Source organism: Bacillus rossius, chromosome 15, assembly GCF_032445375.1.
Source record: "Bacillus rossius redtenbacheri isolate Brsri chromosome 15, Brsri_v3, whole genome shotgun sequence".
NCBI classification, from domain to species: Eukaryota; Metazoa; Arthropoda; class Insecta; order Phasmatodea; family Bacillidae; genus Bacillus; species Bacillus rossius.
The window spans coordinates 30,000,966-30,014,268 of NC_086342.1; the positions used below are offsets into that span (position 1 = coordinate 30,000,966).

Here is a 13,303-nt window from a genome sequence, read left to right on the forward strand (position 1 = left end):
AGGTAATTGAAAACACGAAATTTCCGTTCCCCATATATAATTAAATAATTGAAATTTTATGCTACCATTAAATCAAAAGGAAATATTTCCAGTCCACAGTGAAAAAAAAAGTAATTTGCAACGTAAAATTTTGACTGTTTGGTATGTTTCGAATAACTTTATTCATAAAATTTGATGCAGGTATTTTCTTGATGTCTCTTATCGCCTGAAGTAGCTCATTCTTCATTTAACTCAGCAAATCAGGAAACATAAAAAAACTATACAGAACATCAGTATTTGTCGAAAAATGTTAAACACATCTCTTCTGACTATAAGTGTCAGAAGAAGCAGCGGTGCATTGAAGACTATCTTCGCTCACTAAAATTCCGTGACAAGTAATTTTTAGTAGTAAACAAGAAGAAAATGTGTTGGCCCAACAATGCGCATCTCATTTCAAAGAATCAAAACACTACGACGGCACTGCTCAGTGAACAACGTTGCAGCTTTCTTAAGTGATAACAGTAGCTTCTCAACTGGAGCAATAATTAAGGACTGGAAAAATTCGCTATTTCAGTGTCCTATAAGATAGACTCCAGATCCTCTAGGTAGGCTATTCCGACAAATATCACCTGCTCATTGGCTACTGAATCGTGACACCTGTTAACTAAGGTGCTCTTGATTAGATACTCCATTGGCTACAGCCTTTCAGGTAAGCTGCGACCCAATCAATGAAGCAGCAAAAAGGTACATGCGTTTGGATTCTAGTCTGTTGCGAAATGAAACCGTGCATTTTTCATCTGGAATGATGGTGGGCAAGGTTCATAAAATATTTCTTTTTGACGTGACAACGTCTAATAAATCGATGAACGCCGGCTGCACGCACGAAAAAGTGTCCCGTTACGCACATTGTCCCGTTACGCTCATTGTACGCTTGCACCGCATCTATCTCTCTTCCACTCGATTGGAACAACCATCGATTTGACTTTTTCGAGGCACATTAAATATGAAACACATTCCCATTAGTTTCCTACTTTTCCTATCAACGACCTATCTTTAACAGAATAACACAGATTGAAAGAAGTTAAATAGCCTACATGTATAAAAGTTATAGTTAAAATAAACTCTTCGTTTAATTAATAAACATATTTGAATTAATGAGTGCAAATAATAGTAAATTTATCAATTAAATTGTAGATTTCATTTCACTCCTTCTTTGTATCCATACAAAATAGTGATAATTCAATAAAATGATTCAATTTTATTCATAAAAGTATGCAATCATTTCATCAATGATTTGCTACGACGTTGTCACGTTAAACTGTCGTCCGTAAACCGACTTTACAGACCACCAATATTTTTGCGGTAGTATGTGTCATTTAGCTTGTTTCAAGATCGAAAGGTCTCGAAAGTAGTGCCAATTGTTTACGGATCCTTCTGCTGCTACTGCTGTTCTGGTAAAAAAAAATATTATAAAAAAAACTTCATGATACTGTCAGTGTAAATACAGAAACATCATGTGGTGCTTTGCCGGTCCCAATTGATAAATGGGTACGGCTATTGAGAAATGCAAAATTTGATATTTGTACGTGACACTTCGGTAGCGAAGTTTACTTGAAGCTTTGAAGCTCTCATTAATGTACTTTCCTGGCGATTCCGACTGAATAAATTCCCCATAGATATGCCTCGAAATTGTGTATTTTTCCACATCATTCTTCATAATTTCGTCTCACAGTTCTTACATGAAAAAACATTTTTTTTTTTTTACTTTTCAAGCGTGGTAATGATTAAAATATTTCACTATTTTCTCTTAAAAAAATTATTTTTATTTTAGTTCATTTTGGTTAAGGCGACTGTCCAATATCTGCTCTCCAAGTTCACAGTCGCCCAGGATTAAACGTTCTATGACTTGCCTATTATTCTTAGCGACGTGTTTATAATGTTGCTTGCGTAAACCCTTACACTACACACACACACACATATATATATATATATATATGCACAACTTGAAGATACTATGCCCAGTTCTAAACGTTTAGAAATCAATCTTTTTTTTTCTTTTTAGATACACTCCACTTAACCAAACCGGCACCCGGGTCATAGGACGTATTCATGTCAACACGTAACTACAGCATACACTGATATATATATATATATATGAACGGTTTACAAATAACTTTAACAATTGTCTCTACTGGGATGACGCAAAGCATAGTTGCTTAGGTAAGAATCAGGACCCAGTGTTACTGCGAATACTCTTTTGTAGTGGTGAAGTTGTTTTCATTTAAATGTACAAATTTACAAATATCTGTAATTTTACATGAATATTCCTTTTCCATATCAACTTCACCACTACAAAAGAGTATTCGCAGTAACACTGGGTCCTGATTCTTACCTAAGCAACTATGCTTTGCGTCATCCCAGTAGAGACAATTGTTAAAGTTATTTGTAAACCGTTCATTAAATAGCTTCCCAGTATTAACTGCGTACATAATAAACACGAATTAAAATATAAAATTATGCGCCCCTATTTTTCAAGAAAAAAACTCAGTATTATTTCGAAATAAAAACGTATTTCATATGTGAAAAAATAACATATGTTGTACAAATTTACAGTATATTTCTTGTAGTAAGTATATAAAACTTTTTTTTTTCGGAAATTGGTTGTCAAAGGATTTTTGTGCAATAAAAAAATATTTGCGAATAATTTGAAGAACAATTTATATCTTAAATGCACGTAACAGTTACAGTCTCGTTTTCGAAATAGTCCCTAGGACAACATTGGCAAAAAAATATATATATATATATCGTGCGGTGCCACGCGAGTTCAGGATTATCGTCGAGGCCAGTGTTTTCGACAGCTCGTGATGAAGGGCACATCGAAAGACCACCCGAAATGGTTTTCGGAATTGAGAAGGGGGGGGGGGGGTTGTTACAGGCAGTAAGAGGGTGTGTGTGTCGCGGACTAGTCCGCTACACGCGGAAAGGGGTGGTCCGGAGGAGGAGCGTGCGTTATTGGGAAACGGTTAGGGGTGCGGCGCGGGCTGGGAATTGTGGCGGTGGAGGGGGTGGATTGGGGGGGGGGGGGATCAGATCGGGCCATGGGAAGGTTCCGCCGTGTCGCGATACGGCGGCCGTGAAAGATTGATGGCCTCTAGAAGCGCATGGGATGGGCTGGAAGTAGGAGGGAAACAGTAAACGTACGGCATTGGACGTAATGACGTCCCTAGTTCCACAATGAGACTCCCAACCTCCACTTCCCCCCCCCTCTCTCCCTCGCCGGAAAATCCTCCTATCCTTCATTTGTCAACGGTATACTGACGTCATAAGAGCCCGACGGAAATCCAGTGAAGACCCCAAAATTATGCGTGTCCGTTCCGATCCCAGAAATTGCTGTATCGTGTATGGTTTGCGGTTTTTGCAAACTCTTTAGCAAATAAAAATTGTGGGCGAGTCTTTCAGTACTCACCAGTGATGCGAACAATCTAACCTCGGAGAGCAAACGCATTCGTCCTCAAGTTCTATAAACACTTATGTATAGGGGCATTCAGATTTCGCGAAAAGATTTCGAGACTAGCTGAAAGTTAAAAAACTGTAGTATCGTCTGTGTTTCGTGATTGGGTGAGTTTCCCCCAACTACATATCGATTTTAACAACACCAATCACAGTAAGTCAGTGCGGAAGCAAACACGTCCTGAGTGGCTCGGTCAAACAAGGGAACGACTTCTCTCGCAGACGGCCGCCAATCACAAGGAAGAAACCGCAGGTGCGGAAATACCTTGTTGCAGTCTAATAGGCGTTCAGATCTTTTCGCGAAAAATGCCTGCTCCTACTTATGTATAATAATTAGGGACCGAAAAAATTCGTGGTTTCAATGACCGCTAGGATGAACTCCACAGGTCTATGTATACTCGGTCAAATGTCACCCGCTCATTGGCTGCTGTCGTGTGAGACGTCCCAACGTAGTAGCCTGTGATTCGTTACAGATTTAGTTGAGTGTTTCCTATTGGCCCAGAGTCCTGAAGATGAGTTGTGAGCCAATGGCAGAAGCAGCATTGGTGTATAACTGTATGAATTTTAGCATATCGCGAATTGAATCCGCGATATTTTCTGGTCTCAAATAATTATACGTAACTCGGACACGGAATTCAACATATAACTTAATTCTTAAAAATAATGCCAAGCGATAAGTATAAGCCTAAACAAATTGTATTTTTAACTACCTACATTTCTGGACGCGACTTCGCACGTAGTTTCCGCACACGCCGCTAGAGCAGCTTCGTCAAATATCTAATCCTTCGGTTTGCAGAGTGAAATTTTAAACTTATAATGAAACATTTCCTATAAAAGTGAAAAAGACTTGGAAAAAAAATTACGAAATTTGACCGGTTTTTCGACAAGCAATTTTTTTTTAATCCTGCCAATGTTATAACATTTTTTTCAACAGTTAATACTAAAGTTTCGCTTTGTCTTTTTGAATTTTTTTTACATCATCCGCCACAGATGGCAGCACCGTGGTTGTTACACATTTCCGTTCCTTGACTTCACGTTCCATTCACGAAATATTCCCACCAAATGTCGTATACTGAGAGCTAGGATCTTACACATCAAATAGCTATATAATTAGAGACCTGAAAAATTCGCGAATTCATTTCATGGTATGCTAAAATTCAAATAATTTTACCTTAGTGCTGCTTCTGCCATTGGATCACTGTTAATCTAGAGGAATGGGGGCCAATTAGAGACCCTCACTCATAGAAGTGTCGAATCACAGGCCACCCAGTCTAGACGACTCACAAGTCAGCAGCCAATGTACAGGTGGCATTTGCCCGAGTGTGCATAGGATTGTGGAATCTATCCTGGAACCCGCGAATTTTTCCGGTCTCTATATATAATGAATGATAAGGCTACCAATGTTCCGGCTGCAGAAATTTAAGATTTTTATGAAATTAAAATAAAAATTATTGATATAAACAGTGCGCGTTAATTTAATTTTAAATGAAATGTGTAAATACACGATTAACTGATAGGTATAATCATTTTTTTTAATTTACAGATTTTTGTAAAATTCTTAGTAATGTTTTGTTAACCTGAAAATCTACATTTGATGAAATCAGCTGTATCGTTACAAAAAAAATGTTCGTAGTAATATTGGGTTCGGATTCTTGCCCGGGCATTTATGTTTTGTGTTGTCGCAGTACCTACATTAGTTAAAGTTATTTTTAAACGATATTAACTGCGTACATTTTTAAGCAAAATAAAAATAAGCAATGTTCGATTTATTGTTGAGTATTCGATTATTTTTCCATTTTGGAAAACATTATTACCCGTTTGAAACATTAGTCAAAATTAAAAAAAATTATGCAATATGAAACATTCAGGTGTGGTTAGGCATAAGCGTTTTTTACCAATCGTTTTCTTCTTCTTATATAATAAAAATTAATGTTTGTCTGTGCGTCTTTTGTACGCTCACGGACCGTTCATCCGTATAATACTTATGATTTTCGAGATAATACTGAGTACTTCTTACAAAAAAACCCGCATAATTATATATTTTTTTAATTTTATTCAACCACAAATGTTTTTTAAAACCACGGAAAAGATAATAGAATGTTCAAAAATTTGCTGCCCATTACGTAATGACTGCTGGAGGTTCTGGGCCATCACGAAGCGTAGATGCCGGGTTAATAATCCGAACACAGTGTTACTGCGAACGCTATTTTGTAAGTGTACAAAAATTTCAAATACCTGTAAATTTTACGTGAATATTTATGTTTCGTTAACGGAAAGACAAACTCCTTGCGAACCGTCCTGTGTATGGCATCTCCGGCCGATACATGGGGGAAGCCTTCATTTCACAGACGACAGAGCCAAAAACCCGAAGTTCCCCGAAGTTCATTCTCGCTTTTTTTTTCTTCCGTATCTTTAATGTAGCTATCCTAACCAAATAAACCGTCCACAACGTTTTAAAGTATTTATAATGTAGCTAACCTAACCTAATTGAGGCCTTGACAATGAAAAGGAGGTAAGTGCCATTGATGCTTTTATTTTCGAGAAAAGAACAACCAACTGACGAGGATAAATACACTACCTCTGACTTATTTTCTTGAATTACGATGAAATTTGTGGTACTTTTGGTTCATGTTCACTTTTTCATCTTCAGTAGATCCTTCTTTTCCTGGAGAAATGGCAATGTGGTGAAATATGGCACTTATGTCCTTTACAATGTCAGTGCCTCATTGACCATTAGTATCCTTTTATCGACACATTTACAATGAACAAAAAAAACCGAAGATGCACGATCGCGATCGGGCGTTTGGCTCTCTCGTCTGTGAAAAGAAGTCTTCACGATGCATGGCTCACCTCCTCCCTCGAGCTGCTGCCCACGCGACGGCGCGGCGTCGCACGCAAGTCGCACCCGGGGGACCGGCGGTATCGGCCGCGCGATAAAGACATTACGCAAGAGGGCCGCTAGATTGGATTAGCCGCCCCCCCCCCTCCAACAACCCTCGCCGGGGGCGGACGCCTCGTTACGAGCGGCGCGCCCGGTCGACCGGACAATCTTTATTATATTTGTATTTGATGGCTAACAGTATTAATTGCCGCGCGGGAAAAATAAGTTGTTTTCCCCGGTTCGGCGAGGGTGGACTGCCCGAGGAGAACCAATGAACGAGGAGTGTGAGGGTGATGCAAGAGGGTTGTGTGTGTGAAGGGGAGAGGGGAACGTTGTCAGCCTATTCTCATGGTGATTGGCCGTGCGTGCGTTGCGCGAGGGATTGCAAGTGTTCGCATGCAGCCTACACCCGGGTGTCTCGCTTGTACGGTCGACGAGTTAAGGGTGTTATTTAGCTTCTGATACATCTCGTCATAATGTAAGCATTAATTGGGACTGAATATGACCTCTGGGATGGACTCCACGATATTCTATGTACTGCATGGACAAATTTCACTTGCCAATTGGCTACTGACTCGTGACACCTGTTAAATGGTATGCTTTGTGATTCCATGCTTCTCTTGTTGAGGGTTTTTCATTGGCTCAAAGTCCTTCCGGTAGATTCTGGCCCAATCACTGGAGCAGCAAAAAAATGCCAAATGTATTTGCATTTCAGCCTATCGCGAAATTAATAGGCGATACTTCCCATTTTTTAACACAAAGGAAAATGTTAAATGTCAGTCCTATGATGAACTGAAAGCATGCCTTCATGCGCTCTATAATTTTGAATGAATCGTTCGTATGTAGTCTTCGTCTTACAACTCTATATTATAAGTAGAGACGGGAAAATTTTGCACATTCATTTCATGATAGGTTAACATTCAAATAATTATATTTTAATATGTATCTGGAGGACTCTGGGCCAACAAGAGACCATCAACCGAAGAAGTATTGAATCACTGGCTATCCAGTAATGTCTTTTCGCTAGTCAGCAGCCAATGAGAAGAGGAAATTTCATTATTTATTTAGAAATAATAATTTGTAATTTATAATGAACATAATTTATACATACGAGAACGTAACATCAATTATATAAATATGCTTGAAAAATTGTATAAACACAATTTATATCACTAATATTCACTAATATTCACAACTAAAAATTCTTTAAATTATATGCACCAGTATTCAATATCAATAACTAGAGGCAGGCAATTTTCGCGAAAAAAAAAACCGAAAGTCTATTAGACTGCAACAAGGTATACCCGTACCTGTGGTTTTTTCCTTGTGATTGGCGTCCATCTGCGAGAGAAGTCGTCGCCTTGTTTGACCGAGCCACTCAGAACGTGTTTGATTCCGCACTGACTTAATGCGATTGGTGTTGTAACAATCGACATGTACCTGAAAGAAACTCACCCAGTCACGAAACACATACGATGCTACAGTGTTTTAACTTTCAGCTGGTCTAGGAATTTTTTCGCAAAATATGCATGATCCTATCACTAACTAAAGTATAAGGTTTAAAAGCACATATTTTCGTTGCATGTTGCGCTTGCATCTTAAAAAAAAAACTTCTCTCATCATTCATTTCATAAAGCGCCTAAAGAAGTAAGATTTAAAAAGAAAATTCTTGGTAGCTGTTTGTCAGTTGTTGTTTGTTTTGTGTAGCGTTGTTTTGTTTGCTGTGAGTGAGTGTGTCTGTGTTGTTGTGCGCAGTGTCGGGCGAGGCGGTGCACGAGAGCACCTCGGACGGCAACTCGGAGCACAACTCCTCGGGCGACGAGGACTCCCAGCTGCGGCTGCGGCTCAAGAGGAAGCTGCAGAGGAACCGCACCTCCTTCACCAACGAGCAGATCGACAGCCTCGAGAAAGGTGAGACGCGTTACCTTCCGTCCCACTCCCGCCCGCCCTCATACCGACAAGAGGCCGGAAATTATTTTTTTTTAGACGTGATAACGTCTTATAAATAAAGACCCGGAAAATTCTCGGGTTCATTTCGTGTTATGCTAAAATTCAAATAATTATACCTTAGTGCTGCTTCTGCCATTTGTTCACTGTTAATCTGGAGGACTGAGGGCCAATTAGAGACCCTCACTCATAGAAGTGTCGAATCACAGACCACCCAGTCGAGACGACTCACAAGTCAGCAGCCAATGAACAGTTGGCATTTCCCCCAGTGTGTAGAGGATATTGGAGTCTATCCTGGAGGTCATTGAACCCGCGAATTTTCCGGGTCTGTACTTATAAATACGGACCGGAAAAATTCGCGGGTTCAATGACCTACTGGTAGAACTCCATAGTTCTACGTACACTCGGTCAAATGCCACCCACACATTGGCTGATGTCTTGTGAGACGTTCCAGCGTAGCAGCCTGTGATTCGATAAAGCTTTTGTTGGGTGTTTCTCATTGGCCCAGAGTCATCCAGGTTAGTTGTGAACCAATAGCAGATGCATCACTGAGGTATAACGATTTGTATTTTAGCCTATCGCAAAATGAATCCGCGAATTTTTCCGGTCTCTAGTCCGTAGTCATGATAAATCTCAAAGCGTTCTGTTTGCTCCACCAGCGATTTGTTAGTCGGCACTACCTGATTCGCTTGTTTCTGTCCTAGCTGGACCTCGTTGGCTCACGGTCTCTGAAGGGTGGGTCCGAATAACTGCGGTCAATTAAGAACACTGTGCGAGAGTATGAAAAATTTGCACTCTAGCTTGCGACCAAATGAATCCGCGAAATATCCATACCTCTAGCGAAAGGTTGTAATCCAAATGCGTTTCCCTTCATGATGTTTCAGTGATTGGGCCAAAATTTATCTGACGGACTCTGAGCCAACGAATAACAGTCATCAAAAGCAGTTTCGGATCACAAGAATCCCAGTTGGCCGTTGTCACGAGTCAGTAGCAAATGAGCAGTTGGCATTTTCTCGAGTGTGTACAGGCTTTTGGAGTCCAGCCTGTCCCCTATAATTCAATCGCGATAACCCACGACTTTCGTAATGGCTGGTTTACACGGTATGTCGTTCGAAAACCTCAATAATGGACATCATACATGCATACATAAACATTTTGAGAAAAGGCCTACGGCATAGGCTGATGTCACATGTTGAATGCCTTGACAACACAGACAACCCCGTGGGAGGAATTCAGTAAAAAATAACACGAGACTGTTGTAACGATAACAGTAAATACAGAGAAACAACAACCTTGATACAGCGACAAACAGGGGAATTTAACGATGATACCAAACATAATTTCTACCACAACGTGTTGTGTTGTCCAGATCATCTGTTTAGTATCATCGTTGGGTTCGTCTGTTCGTCATTGTGTTGTCCAAAGCTGTTGTTTGTCTGTATTTACTGTTCTTGTTCTAAGTGCCTGGTCGTTGTCAGCTAGCTCACCGTGTTCGTCTGCTGTTGTTTGGGACTTTTATTTTACATCAACTGATTTTTGCTTGTTCTCCGCGTGTTTATGTACTCATTTTTTTTGTCAGTTCTTGAGGATTTTCTATGACATTAATTGTAAACTAGCAATGGCGTACGTCCACAAAATGTTTTTAGTTAATCTTCCTTCTGATAACGACTAATATCTGAACTCAGAGTGTTTAGCTGTTTCCACAATATTTCTTCGAGGCACGCTACAGCCTGAACGGAGTGTCATGAAAATCACAACAACAAAAAAGAATAACTAACGAAACTGAAGTACCTACTGATCACGAAGACCACGAAAACTTCCCAAAATAAACAGTAACGATGCTGTAAGTCATGAAACTTTAATTTTACATAAGCCTATTGCTAACATGCTTTTAGTTTTTTTATGCCTCACTTCAGTTGTTAAACACACATCAAACAAAAATAGTTGGAAACTCTCCAATTTAACCGCGCGGAAATTATCTTTGAATAGGTTTTAACTTTCTTAGATACTATTCCTGTGCGTAGTATATATGATTTGTATTATTTTTATTTGGATTATTATTAGGGTCTGAAAATATTAGCGTTTCAATGATCTCTAGGATAGACTCCACGATATTCGATGTATAGGGGCAAACAACACTTGCTCATTGGCTTCTGACTCATGAAACCTATTAACTGAGATGTTTTTATTCGATGCTTCTTTTTTTGAAGATTTTTCACTGGTTCATAGTTCTTCCGAATAACTGTAGCCCAATCACTGAAGCAGCAAAAAAGCTAAGCGTATTTGGACTTCAGTCTATCGCGAAATGAATCCGCGAATTTTTCCAGTCTCCATTTTTATATACTGATCTTTACCCAGCCATTTCTTCTCAATGTAATCAACAACAATTTTAAAAACCATTTTTAATTAATTTAATTGAAATCCACAATCGTTTCAAAAATAAAATTGATTTCCCTTGTATTAAAAAAACTTCTTATTATATATTATGACCCGTAAAATTCGCGGGCTCATTTCGTGTTATGCTAAAATTCAAATAATTATACCTTAGTGCTGCTTCTGTCATTGGTTCACTGTTAATCTGGAGGACTGAGGGACAATTAGAGACCCTCACTCATAGAAGTGTCGAATCACAGGCCACCCAGTTGAGACGACTCACAAGTCAGCAGCCAATGAACAGTTGGCATTTGCCCGAGTGTGTAGAGGATATTGGAGTCTATCCTGGAGGTCTTTGAACCCGCGAATTTGTCGGGTCTCTAATTATGTAACTATATTTAGGTATTGTTATAGATAAGTTAATTCATTATAATAATTAATTTTTAACTAATAATTAGAACATATAATATAAAAAATAAAATGTATCGTTGATATTATAAAAATATATATTAAATTATTCAATAACAAAGTAACGTCCATTCGCGGGTTACACTACTTCTCGTTTTTAACTGGCTCAGGGACGTCTAGAGCACTGTCGTCAGTAATTAGGGACATATATTTTCCGCAAAATAGTCTGATCGACCGTTTGGACTGCAAGAAGGTGTGTCTGCGCTGGCGGATATTTTTTTCCTTTTTAATTGGCGGTCTGGCCGTACGGGACGCGTTTGCTTCCGCACTGCACGGCTGATGATTGGTGTGCCGGCAGTAGACATGCACCTGGAATAAACCCAGCCAGCCAATAAAACACAGGCAACTCTGCAAAGTTTTTTTTTATCAAACCTTTCGCGAAAAGTTCGTGGCCTTGACAATAATAAACGTGAAGCAGATTTAAAACTAACTGTTCTTCAAGCCTGATTTGTCGCCCATCGAATGATAATAAAAAAAAAGACCGTGGCTCCACACATTCACGATTGCAGCCGCGATTACAAAACGAGTGTCCCACCCCCCCCAACCAGGAAAGAAAACGAAGCAATAATAAAAATAAATAAACTAAAACAAAAGAGCCGACGGGAAAGAAATCAAATACGGATGAAAGCCACGTCATCGAATCTGAGTCGCGTTCCCCCCGTTCCCTTTTTTTTTCGTTCTTTATCTCGGTCCGTCCCGAAGAGTAGAAGAAGTCAGAAAAAAAATCTCATTGCCTTGGGCCTTAATTCCGGTCCCTTTGGGACGGATGAGGCGCTGAGGGGCCTTAAGTCCACACAGAGCGAGCAGCAAAGGCTATCAGAGAGAGCTGTGTTGTCCGCGAAAGACAGACGACCAGTCAGCGCTCTATTGGCTCGTGTTTACACGACAGGGAAGAGCAAGGAGAGGAGCAATGGAGGGAGGAGGGAGAGAGGAAAGAAAATAAATAAACAATGCTTTGACACACTCGATAACGTACGAGAGGTCGGCCGAGGCGACGCGAAGTCGGCGCGGAGGATCTCACACAGACTGCTCCAATCACGCTCCAGGTAGGATAAAAAACAAAATTGTTCCGACAAGAAAAAAACCACAACAAAACGTAAAAAAAACTCCTCTAATTTTGCGATGGTTTTTTTTTCTTCCAAATACGCTAGAAACCAATACCGGAGCTGAAAGCTATCAACACAGGCAAGCGTTCGACAATAACCTAGTTCATTTATTTTGAGGGCCAAAAAAAATTTAATTAGCTTATTATTTTGTAGAACAATCAATGCATACAAATTGTGAAATGTAATAGCATAATTTTGAAAATATTTATCTCAAATAGGTATTTACAAAGAAAAAAAACTCTGAAATTTGAAGTTAACTACCATGAAATAATATTTAGATTTCAAAAGAATTAAAACAATATTTTAAAGCACACTCTGCTGACAGCTTATTCAAAATAGGCTAATACAAAACCGTATTCTTAATAATAAGAATATGTATTTGTGAAACGTTCTGTAGGCTCACCGTACCCGGCCATAAGGCTGCCTGTTTGCCGCAATCGACCTAGTGGCATGCAGTGACACAAATATGGTCATTTTACTTGTTAACAGTTAAAAAAAAGTTATTTTTTGTTTTACATGGCAACATACGTTTTCACTTTTATTAGGATATTTGAAGCATTAGAGATTTATTTTTATAATACATTTGTAAAAAAATAAAGCAAATTTTTTTAATGTCAATATACTAAATTTCAAACAACTGCAAGGTTACTGAACATATCCTCTGCCATCTACTGTATTCAACTCTTTAGTCAACAACGGCAGATTTGTCGGACAAATTCGTGGAACTGTCAGTTATTGATTTATAGTTGTATTTGCTTGTACGAACCGCCAAGAAAAAACTTTTACAGTCCTGCCAACATGAACACTTCCAGCCTTTATATATATATATATATATATATATATATATATATATATATATAGTCCGGTGTGAAATGCTGCTGTAATAAAAACAGTTTTAGAGTTAAGTTCTTGTGCGCACAGGAAGGAACCCGTCTATTCAGAGGTGTAATTGGGTAAGTGAGGTAGGATGATAAGAGCGACGCTCGCTGGTGTTTCTAGCGCCTCTGAGCGCAAGGCTCTGAATTGGTGCGCAGTCTTC

General features: G+C 39.2%; 1 protein-coding gene across 1 annotated transcript in view; it reads left to right on the plus strand.

Moving 5' to 3' along the window:
* The window catches only part of LOC134539669 (paired box protein Pax-6-like), a 247,352-nt gene that overhangs the window by 161,404 nt on the left and 72,645 nt on the right, over positions 1 to 13,303 (plus strand). The window contains exon 7 of the mRNA XM_063381856.1: positions 8,137 to 8,281. Coding sequence (XP_063237926.1) covers positions 8,137 to 8,281 — 145 coding nt within the window. The remainder of the gene's footprint in view (positions 1 to 8,136; positions 8,282 to 13,303) is intronic.